We start from the raw sequence: 22,381 nt of genomic DNA, 5'->3' as shown, positions 1-22,381 counted from the left end.
TGAAAAGCGCATGTCTTTTCATGCTTTCTGCCTGTGTTCAGGGCCCAGGTCAGCTCCTTGACCCACCCCGTCCCGTCCCCAAGCCATGCTGACTGGAGCCTGCAGGGGTCAGGACTCACCCAGGCATGAAGAGCCCAGAGAGAAAACAACATTCCTGGCTGAGGGGGGCTGACCAGGAGCCTGGGATCCAGGCGGATATGCCTTTGGGCCCCACCCTGTCGCTAATTTCTGAGTTCCCTTTCCCCACCTCTGCGCCCCACCCCCACCCCGTCTCCCCCAAAGCACCAGATCCGCACCCACTGCATGTCTTAGAGGAACCCCAAATTAATGCACCCCAAGCTGATGCTCCCCCTTCCGCCTGCCACCTCCCCAGCTTTCCTCATCCCAGGATCCATCCCCACAAGTCCCCCGCTTGCCCAGGCCCCAAACCTTGGGGTCACCCTTGACCCCCCCCCCATGCATCCCATCTGTCAGCAAGTACTGACAACTCTACTTCAGAACTTATCCCGAAGCTCTTAAGGGACAAATAACACCAATCCAACCTCGGACACCAGAGGAGGAAGGAATATTCCCCACCTGTTATATGAGGGCAGTGTAAGCAAAACCTGTCAAAAACATTGCAGAAAAAGAAAACCACAGACCAATATCCCTCACGAATACAGACGCAAGGACCCCTCACAAAACATCACCAGATTGGATCCAAAGGATTGCACATCGTGACCACCAAGTGGTCATGGCCAGGAATGCAAGGTTGGTTTAACACTGGAAAATCCATCTTTGTGATTCACCACATCGACAGAATAAAGGAGAAAAAAAACCATGACCATGTCATAGCTGCAGAAGAGGCATCTGACAAAATTCAACACCCATTCAGGTTAAAATCGTGGCAACTAGAAATAGAAGGGAATTTCCTCAACCTGATAAAGGCCATCTGTGAAAAAACTGACAGCTAAGATCACCGTGAATGGTGAAAAAACGAATGCTTTCCCCCTAAGACCAGGAGCACGGCAAGGACACCCACGGTCACCTTGGACATTGTACTTGAGAGCCTCAACAGTGAGATAGGACAGGAAAACAAAATCAATGGTAAGTGTTGGAAAGGAAGAACTAAGATGGGCCCTATTTGCAAAATCTGAAGCTGCTTGCCGCTGCAAGATTTACTTGCTGAAGTACAATTACCTGCTGAAAATACTTGCTGTGATTCAGGCCCCAGCACCCCTCCGCTGGATCAAAATGGTACCTGCCCCAAGGGTGGAGCACTGTGGGGTCCCCAGGCTGAGGCCAGATTGGTCAATTTGTCAATTCAACCAAAAAAGAGGGGGGTTTTGGTAAGCTCCATGGGGTGCACGTAGGGAGGCCCTGAGGGTGCTGTTTCTCACAATCGTACCAGGGACCTACACTTACTTGGGACCCTGGGAGTTGCCGACTAGGGCCTGCCTTGCACAAGAGGCTAGTGTCAGTTCGAGGCCCCGACTTGACCACACAGAATGGCTGCAGAGGCCCAATGCCACATCTGGGCAGCCCTGCGGGCTTTGCCCACACCGGGCCCTCTGCCGGCAGGCCTCTCCCACCCTCTGGGGCCCTCAGAGCTTGTCCTGTGATGTTTGCCTTGCAGTCTGGCTTTGGGCCCCTTTCTGTGGCGGGAGCCGCATTTGGGGACCAGCATCGCCATGCACAGCCCGGGAAAATGCTGACTCAGTAAATAACATCAGCTAACCAACCACTCAAGGCTGTTTACCGAGGATCGGGCAGACAGACTTGTGAATCGTACAGGCCTGTGTCATCCTCCCAACAACCTCGAGGGACTGGTTGCTATGATTCCCACATTACAGATGAGGTTCCTGGGGCTCAGAGAGGTTAGGTCATTAGTCAAGGTCACCCTGAGGGGCCCCGGCACAGACCCAGGGGCCTGGAGCCCAAGGCCTCAATCCCTCTGCTCTCTGGCCTGCCAGAAATCCAGGACTCTGCTCCCGTTACAGAGGGAAAGCCACTTGTCCAAAGCCATACCTGAGGCTCCCAGGCCATGTGACCCCTCCCTCCCCTGGCCCCGACCGCCAGTCCTGCACATCTCGCCAGAGAACGAAAGAGAGAAGAGCTTTTAATTTTAGAAATAGTTACTGCCACCTAAGGGTTCCTGCTGGCTTTCCCAGGCATGAGGACGCAGGATGAGGAGAGCCATGGCCCCGCGACACTCCCACCCAGAGGGACACACGGGGGCTAGGGAAGCCCCCTGGGCTGGCAGCCACCTCCAGGCCCCCTGCCCCTGCCACAGCTCCCCCATCTGGACCCACCCTCTCCTCCCAGGGGGTCTGTCTCCACGGCAACATCCCCATCTCAGGTGGTCGTAACCTTGGCGACCAGGTACTGCCGCCCCACCACCTGGGAGGCTGGAACCCCCGGCCGCATCCCCTTCCCATGCCCCACCTCGGCCCCCACGGCAGCATCCCACTGGGGATGCTGGGCCGGGAGAGGCCACCCAGCCGCTGAGCCCACCTCCCTCCCCTTGCTAAATGCAACGGAACAGCAATGACGACGTGCACATTCTAGCCGGTTGCTGAGGACCTACTATGTGCTCCCAGGCTCCCTCTTGGCGCACAGAGTAGGTTGATGGTGACCATGGACAGAGAGAAGACAAGACAGTGGTTTTAGGCAGCGGTAGATGCTTCCCTACTCAGACCCCCAGAACCTCCACCTCCGGGGGCAAAACCTACAGCCCTCAACGTCACTGAACTATTGGTTCAGTCAGCCAGTACTTACTGGACGCCTACTCTGTGTCTGCTGGAGCTGCGGCCGAGAAGAAGGCAGGGCCCACGATAAACAGGATAAATCAGTAAATTACACAGTGTCTTAACTGGAGAGAGTGCCGAGGAGGCAGAGAGGGGACAGAAGGAGGCAAAAGGTGGAGCCATGAGTCAGGAAGGGGTGAGCCTGGCTGATGGCTGGAGGAAGGCGCTGCAGGCAGACGGGACAGCTGTGCAAAGGTCCTGAGGCAGGCAGTGTCCGAGACCTCATCCTGCTCTTCAGCCAGGCTTCCTTCCGGAGCAATGAATGCAAGCTGGGCAGACCCACTGAGCGCCCTGGTGTCCCCCTGTGGACACTGAGGACAATGATGTCCCCCTCCATCATTGAGTGGGGTCTCTGCAGCCCTAGAAGACGGGTACTGTTTGGGTCCCCATTTTACAGATGTGGAAACAGGCTGCAGGGGAGTCTCCCACAGTTCCACAGGCAGGAAGTAGGTTCGAACCCTGACCACCGCATTGGTTACCCCCTTCTCCCTGCAGGACTCATCTCAAGCACCCCCTCCTTGGAAAAGCATCCCTGACCCCCAGCCTAGGCTGGGTACCGGGTATCATCTGCTGAGTTTTCCGCCACCCCCTTTTGTGATAATCTCACAAGTCTGCTCCCCCAGGCCCATGGCGAGCCCTCCCCCACTGCCACGTCTCCTCCCTCTGGCCCAGCGCTTGACCTGGTACACAGACCTACTGGCACACAGTAGGAAAGTGCTTGCTTTCCTAGAGCCCTGGGTGGCAGGTATCAGAGCCTCATTTTACAGAGGGAGACAGAAGCTCAGAGCTGGGAAGCGACTGCCCTGAGGTCACACAGCCTCTGCAGCAGTGACTCCTGTATGCGGGCGCTGGGCTGTCCGTGGGGGTGGGGAACCACGAGGGAGGGGAGCCCACGTCCTCCTCCTGGACCTCTGCTGGTCAGGAAAGGGATCTGCCCCCTTGTCCCATGGGGACCTGGCCTGTAGCCTCCTGGGATGCAGTTTCCAGGCCTCTGGCCAACACGACAGTCTGGGAACTGAGCCTGCTTGAATCACAGGTGGCTGAGCTGACGCCAGGCCACCATGAAAGCAGCTGGGAAGGCGCAGCGGGCAGGGAAGGCTGGTGGGGGTGGAATCATGCGAGGTTACACGCCTAGCCCCCTGGGCAGCCAGGCCCACCTTGAGCCCCTCGCTTGGGACAAATGGTATCTCTGAGCCTCGACTTGCTGATCTGTGAAATGGGAATAATAAGTGTCCGCCTGTAACCATGACCCTGCAGCAAGCACAAGAGGGCCCGTGTTTAGAATGGAGCCCAGCATATAGTAAGTGCTCAGTAATCTCGCTAATTAATCGCGTATTAGCATGATGGTGGGGGGGGAGGGTGCCCCCACCCCATCCTCTGCCCCTGCACCTCCCACACTGCAGTAATGTCCTGCCTCTCACACTGGACTCCACAGCGTGAGCTCCCTAAACAGGGCCGATGCTGGTCAGGCTCTGTCCTGGGGGGTCAGGACACTCCACTCCTGATTCCATTTCTGTCCTGGCTTGCACAACATCCCAACCTGGGAGTCAGGGTAGGGACACTTCACCCCAACTTTTAGTGATTCTAGGACATCTGCTCCAACAAGACGCCTTTCATCAGATGAGGCAGACCTCCCTCCTAACTTGAGGTTCCCAAGCTTGGGGGTGCCCACGGCTCCCCAAACCACCACAGTAAAAGTAAAAGGGTCATTCTTTCCACAAACATCCATTGAGCACAGCATTGAGCTGCAGCATAAATAAGCGATTACAAACTGGCCAACAAAGGATGCAGGGAAAGGCATTCCAGGCAGAGGGAACAGCGAAGGCCAAGGCCCTGAGACCGGCAGGAGCCTGGCATGTTTGAAAAGGGGCAAGGGGTCCTCACTGGGAAGGAGTGAGGCGGCCGGCGGGAGGAAGGCATGGGTAGGGAAGCTCCAGAAACATACACCGAGTTTAGACATGAATCTGAGGGCAACAGGGAGCCGTAGCTGGTTCTAGAGGCCAGTGGTTAAGCATCCTCTGGGGCCCACGTGAGGAATGGGCCTGGAGCGCTGGCTGGATCGGAAGAGGCTGGGGCAGGTATCCAGGTGCCAGGTGGCGGAGGCCTGGAGTGGGGTCAGCGAGGAGGGGCCAGATCCCAGAGGGTCACAGATGGGGAGCCCTGCGTTTCCTGCACCTCAGCCTCTGCAGACCCACCAAAGCCATGGCCACAGGGGTGGCCCTCACTCGCGCCACCGCGTCGGGTGCGCACCGAGCGGCAGGCGCTCCCGGGTCCTGGACGCCCTGCCCTTCCCCCGTCCGCCGCCCTGGCGCAAGTCCCGGCACCTGCGCGCACGTGTCCTCGCGCACGTGTCCTCGCGCCCCGCAGCCCCGCACAACTGCCTGCGGTCGGGTCACCGCGCAGCCCAGCCAGCGGGCCGCGCGCACGGCCGAGCGCAGCCCCACGCGCCCCCGCTCCGCGCGCCGTGGAGGGCGGCGGCGGGCACGCGCCGGCGGCGGCGCGCACGGTGGACCCGGGAGGTGGCGGCTGCTCTTGTCGGCTCCGGACGGCCTCCGCGCCGCAGCCCGCGCCCTGTCCGCGCCGGAGCCGCCCAGGTGAGTGGCCGCGCCGGACCCCGAGACCCCGCTGCGCCTGCGCTCCGCAGCGCCCCCCCCAGGCCCCCACCCTCGCCCGGGGACCACTCTCACTGAGCGCCCCTCCCGGGCTCATTGCTCCTCGCCAGGCCCCCAGCGCTCCCCCTGGAAACTTTGGGGGGGCCACTCCCCATGCTGGGGTCCCCCTGTTCCTCCCCTGGGGCGCCGAGGAGCAGGGAGGCAGGTGGCCTTCTCTCTGGGGCAGTGGGTACGCCTGGGGGGATGCGCCCCCTTCCATGAGGGGAAGGAAGGGGGACTGGCTGGGTCTGGGGGTGGACGACGGTCGGGATGGTAGCGTCAGTCCCAAGCCTTCCTGCCCTCCCCTCCAGAGGGGTCTGGTCCAGCCTAGGGGGTGCCGAGCTGCCAGGAAGAAGGAAGCGTTTGGGGTCCACACCAGGACCTGCTGCATCCCTGGGGCTGGGGACAGCTCAGCCGGGTGGGAGGGATTTGGGAGCACAGGGCCAAGCCCCCTGCACTGAGGGCCTGTGTCCAAGCAGCAGCAAGGATGGGGTCGGGGGAGCTTCTCTCCATCCCGTGAGGTTGGGCATGGGTGCCCCCCAGGGCCTCTGGGGCCAGGCCTGGGAGGCCACTGAGCCCCATTCAACAAGTTGTGAGGGTGGGGGACAGCACCTTGTGCCTTGCTTGATCTGGGTGCAGGTGCAGGAAAGGACCCGGTCCTTATTTTTGAGACCGCCTTATGACTGGTTTTTTCAACATGTGCCCCAGGCACTGACAACACAGGCACCCCGGCCCCCCAGTTCTGAGGAATCAGAACTTCTGGGGTTTGTGCCCCAGAACCTGCATTTTTAACAAGCAGTGCCATGTTTGTACAGAGATGGTTGCTGGTGGGGGCATGGGGAGGGGGTGTCTGCTGCAGTATGGTAGCAGCAGAGGGACCATCTGGGGCTTGATGGGGGAACTTACAGGGACAGCAGGGCTCTGAAACCTGGAGCAACCCAGGAGGGCTCCCTGGAGGAGGTGTGGAGGCTGGGAAGGCTATGGCGTGTGAGTGCCCAGAGGTGAAGGACACAGGGTCTCTGTGGATGAGACTGGTGGAAACCAGGTGCAGGCAAGCGGGGAGAGGTCTGAGGCCGTTGGGCTGCGGGCATACCGCCTTGCTCCATTCCCCACTGAGCTGGAGTGGCAGCCATCTGGGACAGGAGCTGAGCTGGAAGACCCCGTGGGCCCACCCCATAGGCTTCCCCCGCAGATGCAGCTCCTCCGCTCTACCTGGATAGCGTGGGGAGATGGGAAGGGGCCGCCCAACCTTGGGACGAGGGCTCAGTAGGGCTAAAGCCAGCTGTCCTCGGCCTGCTTCTCTGTTCCCCGTCCCAGCTGGTGACTTCCGGCAAAGGACAGCCCCTCTCTGAGCTCCAGTTTTGAGATGGACATCAACACGGGATGTAATAAATGGAGGTGCATTGGACCCCCGGCATGGGGCTGCCATGAGATAGATGCTCTGTGACTGTGGGGCAGCCATGATCATCCTCTCTGGTACCCCAGCAGCTCTGCCCTGCACCTGCTCGGCCTCAGTGTGCTCATCTGTAGAACGGAGGGGGCTGCTCCTAGCCACCCCCGCATGATGCCTGGGATCCGAAGGTGCCTTGCTGAGTGGGAATTACAAAGCAGATCTTAGGCATCAACTTGATTTCTCTTCCCACAATGCTGTCATTCTTGGGCTCCCCTGAGTCACCACCTAGTCACCAGGTAGAGAGCCCCTTGGAGAACTCTCCAAGCAAAGCTTGTCCTGGGTGGGCTCGGGCGAGCCGCCCACCATCCCATGTCAATCCTGGGCCTCTTAAAAGGGCCGTCCATCCACGCTCCAGTAGGGCTCTGGGATTCAGTGGAAGGGAGCTGGCATCAGACCCGGGTTCAAATGTTGACTCTCAAGCTGAGTGCTGCCAGGCGAGCTGGGGACCACTCTGACCCTCAGTCTCCTTTTCTTCAAGTGGGTTTCGTTATTCCCCCACCTCGGGGCTCGGCTGGGCTAGTGGCTGAGCGGCTGTGCTATACAGTGGGCATTCAAAACGTGGTTCCAGATCTAGAGGCCTCACCTGCAGAGGGCGGTCCACAGCCCCCCTGCACAGGCTGGCAAGGAAAGTGGGTCAGGAGGCCCCCAGCCCCCCCAAAGGGTTAACAGGGACTAATGGCAGCTGGAGGCTAATTAGGGCTTAATGAATTGTCATGGATCAAAGTCCCAGGATGGCCCGGATCTAGGACGAAGGATGCACCAATCCTGAGGGGTCGGCAGTGCGTCCCCAGAAGCAGGCCTCAGGGGGCCGGGCGCTGCTTGTGGCTGGGCCCCACCTCCCAAGTCGGTCTAGCCGCTTGAATAGGGAACGCTTCGAGGACCTGCCAGCCGCACTGCCCTTGCTCCCTCTGGCCCCAGTTGTGGCCCCGGGGACAGAGGGGCTGGCTGCAACCATCTATTCCCCCCGCCCCCGCCCTCCTGGTGGGTTCAGCTGCTGCCTGCAGGCGGGGCCTGGCTCAGCCTTGCTCAAGGGGGTGTTCAGCATACCCCAGCCTGAGAAGGGTCCGGAGGATGAGTCCCATGTGGCCTGTCGGGGGCAAAAGCTGGCTCAAGATAGAAGGGATGGGAGGGGGAGGGGCCCTGGCCAGGAGGGAAGGAGCGAGCTAGCTACCTGGCCAGGGGTCCTGGGGCTGGGCTGCCTCTGCTCCAGGGGAGGGGCCCCGGCAACCCCAGCCCCCTCGGCTTAAGAACTTCCTGGTAAATTTGGGTAAAGGACAGCTTGGGGCGAAGGGGAGGAGGGGTCTCCATTTCCCAGGTCCTGCCTGGACGGACAGATTTCGGGCTCCTCCCCCGGGGTAGGTCCCTGCCCTGCAGCTGAGGCTGATGGCAGACCCTGCGGGGAGCTCGGCCCCCTCCACCTTCCACCCGGAAGAGCAGGCGCACAGCTCTGGGGAGGCCTCCACCCACCTCCTCTTCAAATCTGCAAAGACCCTGCGTGAGTCTCCTGAGGTTGCTGCCGCAAATCACCACAAACCTAGTGCTGAAACCACACACATTGATTCTCTGACAGTCCTGGGGGTCAGGAGTCCGACTGGGGTCTCACGGGGCTAAATGCAGGCGTGGGCAGGGCTGGTCCTTCCGGAGGCTCCAGGGGAGCAGCGGTTCCCGCCTTTTCCAGCTTCTAGAGGCGCCTCATCCCTGGCTCGCGGCCCCTCCTGCATCCTCACAGCCAGCAGCGCAGCATCTCCCGTCTCTCTCTGCCTCTGACCCTCCCGCCTCCCTCTTATAAGGACCCTAGGATGACAGTGGGCTCCCCGGGGAATCCAGGGTCATCCCCGTCTCAGGGTGAACTGTTCAGCATCCTTAATTTCATCCCCCTTTGCCACGTAAAGTAACACTCGCAGGTTCCAGGGATCAGGTCGTGCGCGGGCATGTTTGGATGGGGGCGTTGTTCTGCCGACCACAGACCCCCACCTCCCCCGTTCTTCCTCTCCGTAGCCCTGTCCACACGTGGCCTCTGTTTTACTCCTTCTGTTTATCACCCGTGGATGAGTGGCAGGGATTCTGTCCATATTGTTCAAAGCTGTTTCCCTCAAAGAGCAGCGCCTGGCACACAGAAGGTGCCCATTCAGTGCTTGTTGAATGAATGAATAAATGAATGAACGGATGAGGTGAGGACTTGGCTGAGGGCAGAACAAGGCCTCGGGGCGCCCGACCCCAGCCGGCACCCAGTGGAGACTTTTCTGAAGGCGCCCAGGTTATGAAGTACCTTCTCTCCGACTTCTCACCTGCCACTCCGTCAGCCCCGGGAGGCAGCTGTCAGTCACATGAGTCGCTTTTGCAGAAGAGGAAGCTGAGGCTCAGGGCCTTAAAAGTCTCTTCCAAGGCGGTCGGGGGCGGGCTCTGATGGAGACCCGGAAGAGCTCGTCCTGGCGTGGGATTTCGCTGATTCTCTGCTTCATTGGTTGGATATTCTTGGGCCCTCGGAGCACCCAGCTCCGTGCATGTTGGTGGTGGGGGGTAGAAGGAGGACTAACGTGGTCCCCGCCCTTGGGACAGTGCTGTCCAGGCAGGAGACACAAGTTTCCAGCCTCAGATGATGCGGGGTGACAGGGCCAGAACACACACAGCCAGACGCATCTTCAGACTCCAGCTCAGATACGTCCTGCTCCTGCCCAAAATCCCCCCATGACTCCCCCGCACTCTCAGAATCAAGTCCCAACACCCCACTGTGGGTTCAGAGCCCTGCGTGGTTCCACCCTTGCCAACCCCGACCCCCCAGACCCAAACTCAGACGCACCCTGAGCCTCCAGCCTCAACCCCCCTTTCTGTCCTCCGAGCACCAGCCTATTCCCACCCCAGGGCCTTTGCCCCGGCGGATCCCTCCACCTGGAACACCATTTCCCGGCCTTTTGCCTGCTCACTCCTGCCCGCCGCTCAGGACTCAGCTCAGACAGGCCCTCCCGGCCACGCTGGACAAAGCATCAGACCAGATAACAGACCCCCACTTTTCCCAAACGATCTACTTCATGGATGTGTTTGCATGTCTTGCCTGTTTGCCCACCCGACACGATGCTCAGTGAGAGAAGCCAGACACAGAAGGCCACACAGTGTGTGATTCCATGGATGGGAAACGTCCAGAACAGGCAGATCCACAGACACAGAGAGTGGGTTGTCAGGGGCTGGGGCAGGGGGTAGGGGGTGAGTGCTCATGGGGACAGGGCTGCTTCTGCGGGTGATGGAATGTTCTGGAATTAGAGGTGATGGCTGCACATATATGTGAAAGTACTAAAAAAAACACTGGACACTTGAAATGGGAAAAAAATGCCCCGAGGAAGGCCCCGGTGCTGCTGAGCCCCCAGCACCCACGCTTGGCCCACTGGGGTTCAGAGGGAGAGAGGGAGTCCTGGAGCGTGGCCAGGGCAGCCCTGCCCCGCTGGGATTTGCCCCTCGCCGGGGAGAAGAGATGGGAAGGTTCTCGGCCACCAGCCCCGAGGCTCTGGCTCCCCGGTGTGGAAAATGAGGGGGGGTGGCCCTGGGTATTCAAGGGGGTCTGGTCTGCACCACGCTCAGCGTGAGCGGCGCTCAATCCACGTGGCGAGGAGTTTTTCCCACACCAACAGTCACATGGGGACTCAGCCCCAACACGGCTGCACCCACAGCCCAGGAAGGGCCAGGCTGGCCCCCAGGGCCTCCTCCACCCTTGGCTACAAGCCGCGTGCTCACTGACCATGGAGTGGGGGGAGGGAGCCTCGCTCTGCCAAGGGCAGCCCCGGGGCCTCACAGTTCTGCCCGGCTGGCACAGGGTAGGCTCCTGGGTCTGCAGAGCTGAAGGAAGTCAGGGTCCCACGAGGATGGGCTCCCACCGCCCCGACCCTGGAAGAACTGTGGGAGGACAGGGTGTGGAGTCCTGGATCCAAGTCTTACATCTGCTTCTCACCTGCTGTGTGGCCCTGGGCAAGTCACTTCCCCTCTCTGGGCCTCTGCTTCCCCATCTATAACACAGGCTGATAATCAGCCTGTCTCCTCCTGGGGCAGCCACTGGATGCCTGCTCTGTGCCCAGCATCCTCTACGACAGCGGGTCTCACCCGGGCGATCCCGCCCCCCAGGGAACGTGGGCGATGTCTGGGAACGTCTGTGGCTGTCACGACTGGGGGGCTCCTGGCGTCGATGGGGTGGGGGTCAGGGGTGCTGCTACACACCCCACAGTGCCCAGGATGGCCTCCCACAGAGACTGATCCAGCCCCGGAAGTCAGCGATGCTGAGGGACCTCACACAACCCCAGTGCATTCTGAAGGTGGGGACACTGAGTCCTGAAGAAGGCAGGGTGTCTGTTGAACGGTGGTGGGTGAGCTGGAGCCCATGCTGACAGGAGTGGGGTTTGGAGTGGGTTGGTGGTGGCCTGGCGGTGGCAGAGATGCAGAGCAAGGTGGATCTGGGATATATTTGGATGTGGAGCTGACAGCACCTGGTGATGGATTGGCCGGGGGTGTGAATGAGGAGCTGCCAGGGGACGGGTGACGTCGGGACACTGTGGGGCCTCCGGGCGATGTCAGGGATGTGGCTGGTCCCCAGGGCTGGAGCTCAGGAGAGACACAGGGTCAGGAGTCATCAGTGAACAGATGGTATTTAGTCCTGGGTGGAGAGGGTGGCAGGTCCCTGGGGGGAAAAGGAGTGTCTGGAGGGCAGGTGGTGACCTTGACCGCCCTGTGGGTGTCACCTCCCCCAAGGCCCCTGCCTCAAGGAGGAGGGAAGGGGCAGAGAAGGTGCAGAATCAACATGGACCTGTCCACACGGCCTCATTTTGCCATCCAGCACGGCCCCACTGAGTGGCCTTTGCCAGCCCTGTCCCTCCCAGCCCCCGCCTGCCCTTCCCACCACCACTCACAGCTGGCTGGCCTTCTCACCACCTTTCAGGAAATGGACCCGATGCCCTAAAAACTTAGCAGCAAAAGCAGGACTGGAATCCAGACCCCCACCCTAATCGGGACCTGGGATCCTGGCCTTCTAACCCCACCTCAAGGCCCAGGCCTCCAGGTGAGGAAACAGGCCCAGAGAGGGTGACTCACTTGCTCAGGGCGCCCAGCCCTCCACCGAGACCACCCTCCCGCGAGCTCTCCCACTTCCCAGTCCAGCCAACGTCGGGGTAAGTGAATGAACAGGGTTGCTAGAGACAGAGTCAAGTCCCCGCTGCTCCCTCGCCCAGACCAGACCTTCCCACAGTGGAGGGGCCAGAACCCTGGGGTGGAGGGGCCAGAACCCTGGGGGGGAGGGGGAGGCCTCACAAGCTCCAGCCCAGTTGCGAGTCCACCCACCCTGCACAGAGATGAGAGGCCCATGCTGGGGGGAGAGGTTATAGCTCACAAACTGGGTCACAGCTGGAGCAGGCCCCGCTGGGCGCCAAGGACCAGCTATCCTCTCATCCCGGGAGCAGTTACAGCGCGAGTGCTCCGAGGGCGCCCCGGGACTTGCCCCCTTTGACAGGCGAGGTTCAGAGAGGGTGCATTTTTCATTGGAGGTTACACAGCGCGTCAGAACCGAGGTCTCTGCCGGCCTTTCTGCTACTGTATCACAGTGGCTGTGCCCTGGCCGTGCTGACCTCTCGTCACTTAAGTACTTCCTTCCTGATACTGTTCTGCGACAACTATTTTTTTAAAAATTCTTTCCAACTTAAAAAAAAAATTTTAAGTTTGTAAAAAGTCCACCTTCCTCTCTCTGCAGCGCCCGTCCCCGGCCTCCTTGGCTGAACGGCCCAGTCCTGCTGCCCCCCCCCACCCCCCTGCTAGGCTCCCTTTCTCCCTCCCTAAGTCTTTGTATGAATGTCCCTTTCTTAGCAAATTAGATCACTGCAATCCCCTCAACACCCCCTTCGCCCTTTTCCTGGATTTATTTCTCTCCACTTATGGCCACCTAAGGCGGGAGAGAGTGTATTTACTTACCTCTTTTATTATCCGTGGGCTCCAAGAAAGCTGACCCCTTTGTCTCACGCACTGTGTGTCCTCAGCACGTGGAAAATGCCTGGTACAGTAGATGTTTGTTGACTGACTGATGGACGGAATCAACGAATGAGAGGAGACCAGTGTTACAGGATCTCCGCAGGTGATGATGAAAACAGGTCCAGCAAAAACAGAGCCGTAGTTTGAATTCTAGCTGGATGAACTGCCAGGACCCTCTCCTGCCTCTGTTAAAAAATATTAAAAAAAAAAGATTAGCGAGTGTTACAGGGTGTAGCACCACCCCACCTCACTCCGAGACTGTCCCCTGCCACCTCTGACGTGCGGTGTGAACCTGAGAGGGTGACTTATGTTGCTTTGAGCCTCAGTGTTCCCATCTGTAAAGTGGGCATGACAGTGGGGACCCGCCCCTGTGAGGTTGTTGTGGGAATTAAATGGGCCGATCCAGGTGGAGCCTTAGCCCAGGGCTGGCCCAGAGCAGGGGCTATAGCAGAGTTTGCCATTTTGATGAAGCTGATGATAATGATGAAGATGATGTTTCCAGTCCAGGAAGAGAGACCAGCTTTGAACAGGGGTTTAAGGTGCATTTCAGAGAGCCTGGGGGGAGGGGAGGGGTAGTTTAGTGCAGAGAGTCACCAGGGAAGTGACAGTGGGGGCGAGACCCAAATAAAGTCAGGGAGAGAGCCATGAAGGGACAGTGGTCTGGGTCTTGCACAGCCCGTGCAAAGGCCCTGGGGCAGGACCATAGCGGGCATGTTGGAGAAACAGCGAGGAGGCCTGTGGGGCTGGAGCAGAGAGCGAGGGGGAGAGAGGGAGGAGGGGAAGGCAAGGAGGGGCCGGGCGCATGAAATTCTCTCCTGCAGAAGGAACAACGCAGGCAGCTCTGCCCCCACAAGGAGTCTGTTTGGGGGGCCGAACAATACCAGCCATTTCCTTCTTGGGGCAGAGCCAGGGAGAGCCTTGCTCCTCCAAAGCAGACTGCTGAGGAGCTGTGCCCCATCCCCGGCTGGGGGACAGTTATCCCTTGACCACAGGGAGCAGCCTGGGCTGGGATGGCGACCTGGGAGTGACCTCAGAGCCCCTTTAACATAGAAAGAGATGGCTGAACAGGGGACCATCAGTTCTGTCATGTCCCCTCCCGGGACACGGCCTCTCCACATGCTGTCCAGGGCAACGACACGGGAGAGAATGACCTAGAAAAAGAGCCTGGGAAAGGAGTTTGCCTCGGGGAAGGATTATGTTCCCTGCAATGCCCAGTTCGGGATTAAGGACAGTTGCAGTGGGAAGGCACAACCAGATGCCTCTCGCTCCCTCCCTCTGCCCCCCTGCTAGGTTCCCCAGCCGGGGACAGGGAGCTAAGACCTGTGACCTCCTGGAGGCCAGGGGCGCTTCGGTTTCCTCATGATGTGACCACACTCTCCACTACGGCAACTCCCTTCCCGCCTCTCACAGTGCTGTCCCCGAACAGTGTGTGAATTCCCAGGCGTTTCAGGGGCACCTGCGCTTGTGTTTATGTGCCCACCCAAATCAAGAACTGAGTTTGGTGTTTGATTTTATTTTGCCATGAATAGGACTGTGCCGTCTGTGATTGTTTGGCAACCTTGATTCCCCCTGGCCTCCTGTGGAACTACACCTCAGCCAGCTTTCCTTGTGGGTACATTTGAATCTCCCAGCATTCCACAATAACCATAGATTATGGCTTATTTGATCCCCTATTGATGGGTGCTTAGGTTAGTTCCATTTTTCCTCCATATAACTAGATCTCAGCTCTCTTTTTCTACTGAGTACATACAGATCTCCTTGATTCCACAGCAGGCACAGACCACAGTTTATTTAACTAATCCCCTATTGATGGACACTTAGGTTAGTTTTGGGATTTTTTATTCCCCCCCCCCCATATAACTACATCTCCACTGTCTTTCTTCATTGGTACATACAAGTCTCCCTGTGTTCCACAGCAGGCACAGACCACAATTTATTTACCTGATCCCCTACTGATGGATATCTAGGTTAGTCCCAGTTTCTGCTGTTCCAAACGACTCTGCAGCAAACCTCCTTGTTCACTCTGCTCCCATGTGTGAGTTTTTCTTACGGATCCATGGATATTCCTTTAGGTCTTGTAGCTGCCATAATGAAATACCACAAACATGGTGGCTGAAAACAACAGAAAGTTATTCCCTCTGTTCTGGAGGCCAGACATTCAAAATCAAGGTGTCAGCAGGGCTGTGCTTCCTCCAGAGATTCTAGGCGTGGATCCTTCCCTGCTTTTTCCAGCTTCTGGTGGTTATTGGCAATCTTTGGTGTCCCTTGGCTTATAGATGCATCACTCCAGTCTCTGCCTTTGTTGTCACGTGGCCATCTTCCCTGAGTGTCTGCATCCAAATTTCCCTTTTCATAAGGACACCAGTCATTGGATCAGGGCCCACCCTGCTCCAGTGTGACCTCATCTTAAATTGATGACACCTGCAAAATACAAACTCTCCCCCCCAGTGACGTATGGTTCACCTCTGGCATTAAGCTACTCGGGGCTCTGTGTGTGTTAATGCTCACCTAAAATTCCCAAAAGGGCCCAGGAAGGCCGGAGCTGGCCTCACCGCTGTTTAGCAGATGAGAATCTACAGCCTGGGTCCTTGCTGAGCTGGGCCTGTGGGAACAGTGAGGAAACAGGCAGCAAGGATGTGTCAGGGGGAGTCAGGGGATGCCTGGGGGCTTCAGCTGCTAAGATGCTGAAAATAGCTGCCTGGCCAACGGAGCAGCACCCTCAGGCTGCCATCTGCCTATGCCCTCCCCACCCCCACCCACCTTGGCCCCAGGATCTGGGCTGCAGCCCAGCAGAGTGTGGGGACAGGGGATGGAGGGCCAGCTGGCTGTCAGGAGAGATGGAGCAACTCGGAAGGCGCAGGTGCAAAGGCCCAGGCGTGTTGGCATCTGTCCCTCCAGGCCTCCCCAGCCACATCATCCAGCCTCCGTGACCCCCCCCCAGTGCATCTCCCACTCCCCACCCCCACTCATTGTACTCCTAGCCTCGCCAGCCACTCCTTCTGCCTCAGGGCCTTTGCACTGGCTCTTCCCCCAGCCTGGAACCCTCTTTCTGCAACACCCATGGGCCCTTTCCTGGTCATTCTTTGGGTCTGTATTAGCTTCCTGTTGCCAAAAACAAAGTACCACAGACTGAGTGGCTGAAAACAACAGAAATCTATGCTCTCCCAGTTCTGGAGGCCAGAAGTCTGAAATCCAGGGGTCTCAGGCCATGCTCCCTCTGAAGTCTCCAAGGGAGGGTCCTTCCTGCCTCTCCCAACTTCTGGGGGCCCCCGCCATCCTTGGCTTGCAGACGCATCCCTCCAACCTCTGCCTCTATCTTCACGCGGCCTTTCCCCCTCTGTGTGCATCTATGTGTGAGTCCAAACTTCCCTCTTATTATAAGGACATCAGTCATTGGATTCAGGGCCACCCTAATCCAATATAACCTCGTCTCAACTCAGCACATCTGCAAAGACCCTATTTCCAAACGAGGCCCCCTTCCCACGTACCAGGGTTAGGACTTGAACGTTTCTTTCGGGGGAACACAGTTCAACCCAGCACAGGGTCTCAGCTCAAATGTCACCTGTCCTGGTCTGAAGTCACCCCCTCCATGGACCCTGATCACCTTGATCATCCGTCCACACTGCTTCCCTACCCAGCCCTTGGGTAGACACCCCAGAGGGGGATCCCGGGTCCCACGGTGGGTAATCGCTTCCTGAGCGCGCTACCAGGATGGGATGGGCCGGGCCGGGGTGGCGGGATGGCGGGATGCGGGTGCTGACGCTGCCCCCGCCCTCAGGTGCCCACGAGGATGGTGGCGCGGCCCTAGGCCCAGGCTCCGCACCATGACCTGCTGGCTGTGTGTCCTGAGCCTGCAGCTCCTGCTTCTGCCCGCGGCCCCGCCCCCCGCTGGGGGCTGCCCGGCCCGCTGCGAGTGTACAGCGCAGATGCGCGCGGTAGCCTGTCCCCGGCGCCGGCTGACCGCGGTGCCCGACGGCATCCCGGCCGAGACGCGCCTGCTAGAGCTCAGCCGCAACCGCATCCGCTGTCTGAACCCGGGCGACCTGGCCGCCCTGCCGCTGCTGGAGGAGCTGGACCTGAGCGAGAACGTGATCGCGCACGTGGAGCCCGGCGCCTTCGCCAACCTGCCGCGTCTGCGAGTGCTGCGCCTCCGCGGCAACCTGCTGAAGCTCATCCCGCCCGGCGTCTTCACGCACCTGGACAACCTCACGCTGCTGGACCTGAGCGAGAACAAGCTGGTCATCCTCCTGGACTACACCTTCCAGGACCTGCGCAGCCTCCGCCGGCTGGAGATGGGCGACAACGACCTGGTGTTCATCTCGCGCCGGGCCTTCGCGGGGCTGCTGGCGCTTGAGGAGCTGACCCTGGAGCGCTGCAACCTGACGGCGCTGTCGGGCGAGTCGCTGGGCCACCTGCGGGGCCTGGGCGCCCTGCGGCTGCGGCACCTGGCCATCGCCGCCCTGGAGGATCAGAACTTCCAGCGGCTCCCGGGCCTGCTGCACCTGGAGATCGACAACTGGCCGCTGCTGGAGGAGGTGGCCGCCGGCAGCCTGCGGGGGCTCAACCTGACCTCGCTGTCCGTCACGCACACCAACATCACCGCCGTGCCGGCCGCCGCCCTGCGCCACCAGGCCCACCTCACCTGCCTCAATCTCTCGCACAACCCCATCAGCACGGTGCCGCGAGGGTCCTTCCGCGACCTGGTGCGCCTGCGTGAGCTGCACCTGGCCGGGGCCCTGCTGGCCGTGGTGGAGCCGCAGGCCTTCCTGGGGCTGCGGCAGATCCGCCTACTCAACCTCTCTAACAACCTGCTGTCCACGCTGGAGGAGAGCACCTTCCACTCGGTCAACACGCTGGAGACGCTGCGCGTGGACGGGAACCCGCTGGCCTGCGACTGTCGCCTGCTCTGGATCGTGCAGCGCCGCAAGACCCTCAACTTCGACGGCCGCCTGCCGGCCTGCGCCACCCCAGCCGAGGTCCGCGGCGACGCGCTGCGCCACCTGCCGGACTCGGTGCTCTTCGAGTATTTCGTGTGCCGCAAGCCCAAGATCCGCGAGCGGCGGCTGCAGCATGTCACGGCGGCCGCGGGCGACGACGTGCGCTTCCAGTGCCGCGCCGAGGGCGAGCCGGCGCCCACCGTGGCCTGGGTGACGCCGCGCCACCGCGCGGTGACCGCCGCCAGCGCCGGCCGGGCGCGCGTGCTGCCGGGCGGCACGCTGCAGATTCGGGACGCGCGGCCAGGGGACAGCGGCACCTACACGTGCGTGGCCAGCAACGCGGGCGGCAACGACACCTACTTCGCCACGCTGAGCGTGCAGCCCGAGCCGGCCGCCAACCGGACCCCGGGCGAGGGCCGCAACGACACGCAGGCGGCCCCGCGCTTCCCTCTGGACCTCACCACCATCCTGGTGTCTACCGCCATGGGCTGCATCACCTTCCTGGGCGTCGTCCTCTTCTGCTTCCTGCTTCTCTTCGTGTGGAGCCGCGGCCGCGGGCAGCACAAGAACAACTTCTCGGTGGAGTACTCTTTCCCCAAGGTGGACGGGCCCGCCGCGGCTACCGGCCAGGGAGGCGCCCGCAAGTTCAACATGAAGATGATCTAAGAGGCCCCGGCCCACCTCCCGCGGCCCCCGCCGCTGCGCCTGCGCCGGAGGCCGCGTCTCCGTCTCCGCCCAAGTCCACGCCAGCCCGTGGCTGACCCATCTGACGACCATCTATGCGTTTCCCGTAGGGGGCGGCCGCAAGCCGGCTCCTGGCAGAACTTGCCCTTTTTTTGTAGAGACCCAACCACAGGACTGTTTTTTCATCAGGATGCATCTTTTGCAGAGTTTCTCAAGCGTTTTCTTAGGGTTTCACCCTGTCTTCCTGCCCCTGGTGTGGTCGCTGAGCTGGGCAGGGGGCAGGGGGGTGCTCAGAGGCCCAGCGTCCTGGGCGTAAACCGCTCACACCTGGTGGAGATGGTCTACACCTGGAACCCCACGGAGGTCAGCAGGGGCATGTGAAAGCCCTCACTGTTCACACCTGCACGCACACGCACACACACACACACACACACACACACACACACCCCGCCCCCGTCCCTACACCAGAGCACACACTCACACCCGGAACATACAACCAGACGCATGGCTCCAGAGTGGAACACACACACCCCACACCCAGCTGACACTGAGCAGGCGCCCCCAGCTCCAGAGCTCACCAAGGGCGCGCAGGGCCCTGGGGAGAGGCCAGCCTGCACCCAGACATTCAGCTCACACCCAACTCCCGCTCAGCTGGCCACCGTGGGGCAGATCCCAGGCGCTGTGCTACTGTCTCGCTGAGGAGGAGGTCAGGCTCACCCTGAGGCGGTCCGGCACGCAGGATGGTCCCAGACCCCTGCACCCAGACTCCCGCCCGCCAGGACCTGCTGGCCAAGCAGGGTGGGCTGCCTGCTAGGAGAAGCCATTTCCCTGGTTCCTCCCACCATCCCTCACAGCTGCCACCTGCTTCCTTGCCCTCACCACCCAGGAGGGACAGCCGTCCTGGCCCCTGGCCCAGGAGCATGGCTTCCAGGTGTCCCTCTCCAGCAGGCCAGTTGGAGCGACCTTCAATCCCGAGTCTGCACCACCCCTGCCCAGTCCCGTGGCCCATTGCTCACCTCGGGAAGGAGACCAGAGCGTGGACGGTTCTCAGGGTCCCTGTTATGGGCATGGAAGGGGCAGTGACGGGGAGAAAGGCCAGGACAGAGGTTCAAGCTACAGGGAGGCCTGGACCTGGGTCGTTGGGAGAAGGTGACAGAGGCACCTTGGTCTCTGCAACGTTGGGGCAGATCTTGGGCCAAAGAGTAGAGAGGGTCACAGGAAGACTGTAGCTCAGGTGAAAGAAGAGCTTCCCCAAGGTCACTGCCCTGTTGCTCTACAGGTAGTGAGTTCCCAGTCACTGGGGGTATGCAAGCAGGAGCTGAGGTTTTGCAGAAGTATTCAGATACCAGACAGGGACCGTACATGACCCTGCCTCGCCCAGCCTGGTCCTTGCCCCGACTCTCTACCTCGGCCAGACCAGTTAGGGCATCACCTGGGGGAAGGGGCACAGGAAATTTTGTGTGGCCTGGCCCTGGCCGGAAGGGAGGTTAGACAGTATTCTCAAGGACCTTGTAAGAAGGTTCAAAGCCAGCTCTGTGCCCTCGCAGCTGTGTAATCTTTGTTGGCAACCGAGGACCACCTGGACCATTCGTGTCCACGTCTATAAAATGGGTCTGACGGTCAAACCTATTGCTACATACGTAGAGGCCAGGCCCGTGGACAAGCTTGATGATTGACTTGGATTCTGGATCCCTCAAGATCTTTCTGAGATGAGCCAGAGAGAAAGCTGTCCCTCCTGGAAGTTTTGCACAAAGGATTCAGCCAGAAGGTGGAAGGGGACACTGGCCGTTCTCCCTGGGCTGGCAACACCGGGAGGCCCTGATCCTGCTTCCACAGTGTGCACATGGGCCAACAGGGCTGTGTGGCAGGCTGCTTACCACAGCCAGCCAGGGTGGGGACCCCACCCAACCCCACCCAACCCCATTCATGACAGGAAGTAAGGGAGGGCCGAATGGGGTGTCCGGCAGCCCTACACACAGTCGAACAGAATGGACTGGTTTTGTTCCCTTAGCATCCTCCTGACCTTGGTTGCCACGACAACACCGAGGGCCCGTCAAAACGACATCCAAGTGCCTTTAACATCATCAAGACAGGAGGGAGTATGTTCTCAGCAGTGTTAGGACTTACAGAAGGTCAGCATATTGAGATCTCCCAGCCCCCTCTGCCTGCCCCCTGTCCCAACATCAACCAAGACCCCTAGCCCCTGCCCCCCACCCCTACCCTGCTGTATTTGGTTGGAATCCAATAAAAATGAAACCAATCTAATAACAAACTTCAGGGTTTTTTAAAATTCTCATGGGAAGCATGGGGGCACAAAGTAGGGGCTGCTGGGGGTCCCTGAGGGAGATGCCTGGCTTCAGCACCAAAGCTGACCCTGAGTCATAGGGCATTTGTGGAGAATGACCCGTGTGATAAGGTTAGAGGTCACACTTCAGGAGTGCCCGTGCTGTTCCCAGCGCTGTTCCCTGTGCTGCCTGTATTCACTCCCCTGTGAGCTGGGTCCTGTTATGACCCCATTTTACAGGTGGGCAAAGGGAGGGTCAAGTCCCCAGCTAGGGAGAAGCAGGGTGCTGAGAGGGACCAGTGGCACTGGGCTGTCCAGGGGAACTCTTGACCTGAGCTCGGTCCAGGGGCAGAGCCAGCGGCAGGGAGGAAAGGAGAAATGAGGTGCAGACCCACTCCGTCCCTGCTGCGCCTCCGGAGCTGGCAACTTCTTCTCCTGGGGCTTCCCCTGGCCAAGGGCAGCTGAAGGGGGACCCGCCCCGTTGGTGGCTAGAAACCCAAGGCGGGGCCCCTCAGAGGGGTGTCTGTGGCCTCAGTGCTGTGTGGCCTGGGGGAAGTCGCTGCCCCTCTCTGTGCAGTGCGCTTATCTATAAACTGGAGGATTATGGTCCTCTTTTATGCAGGGAACTGTTTGAGCTTCCTATGGCTGCTGTAACAAAACTTAGTGGCTTACAACAACTGAGATTTATTATTTGACAGCTCTGGGGCTCAGAAGTCTAAAATGGATTGGCAGCTGGTCCTTCCGGAGGCTCCAGGGGAGCATCGGTTCCCGCCTTTTCCAGCTTCTAGAGGCGCCGCATCCCTGGTTCGCGGCCCCTCCTGCATCCTCACAGCCAGCAGCACAGCATCTCCCGTCTCTCTCTGCCTCTGACCCACCCCACCCCCCCCCCGCCTCCCTCTTATAAGGACCCTGTGATGACGCTGGGCCCTCTGGGAATCCAGGGTCCTCCCCATCCTCATCTAATCAGCAGCCGCTTCCCCCTGCCGTGCCGCACAGCATATTCACAGGTTCTGGAGATGGACATCTTTGGGTACTGTAACCCTGCGTGCCACAAAAAATGGAGGCATTTTTCTCAGAAATGCCAAGTCGTGAGAAATTCGGGAGGATCTGGCATCCCGAGCCCTTGCTCAGGGCGATGCCAGGGATGCAGAGAGCCCGGCCCCAGCCCCCGCAGGGCTCCAGAAACACTTCTCAAATAAAAGAACAGCTTTACCATCTGCAGAGGGTTTGACCCTGATGTGGGGTGGCCGGCCAGGGCTGACACACAGGGGCCACTTTTCAGGGTGAGCTGAGGCAATCGGTCCCCATTTCTAGGCCTCAAGGGAGGACTGTCCATTGGGGCTCAGTGGGGTGGTAGGCACATTGGGGTGCTGAGCAGATGTCAGCTGGCACCTGCTCTCCTCCCCCACAAAGGTCCCCCAACCACTCCAAGGAGGGGTCATCTTGAGGCAGGCAGGGGGGTCCCTGGGCACCAGCTGCCCTCCACCCTGCCTGTCTGTCCTGGGTGGAGAAGTCCCCAGGGATGTCATTGCTTGCCCTAGCCTGGCCCCTCTGCCCGCCCCCCAAACCCCACCCCAGGGTCAGGCAAG

At 60.0% G+C, this 22,381-nt stretch overlaps 1 protein-coding gene across 1 annotated transcript; it reads left to right on the top strand.

Annotated features, from left to right (window-relative positions):
* Positions 1 to 5,303: 5,303 nt before the first annotated feature.
* Positions 5,304 to 21,557, top strand: LINGO3 (leucine rich repeat and Ig domain containing 3). The gene is made up of 2 exons (XM_036849414.1): positions 5,304 to 5,380; positions 16,666 to 21,557. Exon 2 carries the CDS (start codon positions 16,712 to 16,714, stop codon positions 18,488 to 18,490), a length of 1,779 nt encoding a protein of 592 aa, XP_036705309.1. The 5' UTR covers positions 5,304 to 5,380; positions 16,666 to 16,711; the 3' UTR covers positions 18,491 to 21,557.
* Positions 21,558 to 22,381: the final 824 nt, after the last annotated feature.

The sequence above is a fragment of the Balaenoptera musculus genome, chromosome 3, assembly GCF_009873245.2.
Source record: "Balaenoptera musculus isolate JJ_BM4_2016_0621 chromosome 3, mBalMus1.pri.v3, whole genome shotgun sequence".
Lineage (NCBI taxonomy): Eukaryota > Metazoa > Chordata > Mammalia > Artiodactyla > Balaenopteridae > Balaenoptera > Balaenoptera musculus.
This window is presented reverse-complemented; position numbering and strand designations above follow the sequence as displayed.

Excerpts from the sequence above, each read along its gene's own strand:
- LINGO3 (XM_036849414.1), top strand. The coding sequence starts at position 16,712 with ATGACCTGCTGGCTGTGTGTCCTGAGCCTGCAGCTCCTGCTTCTGCCC.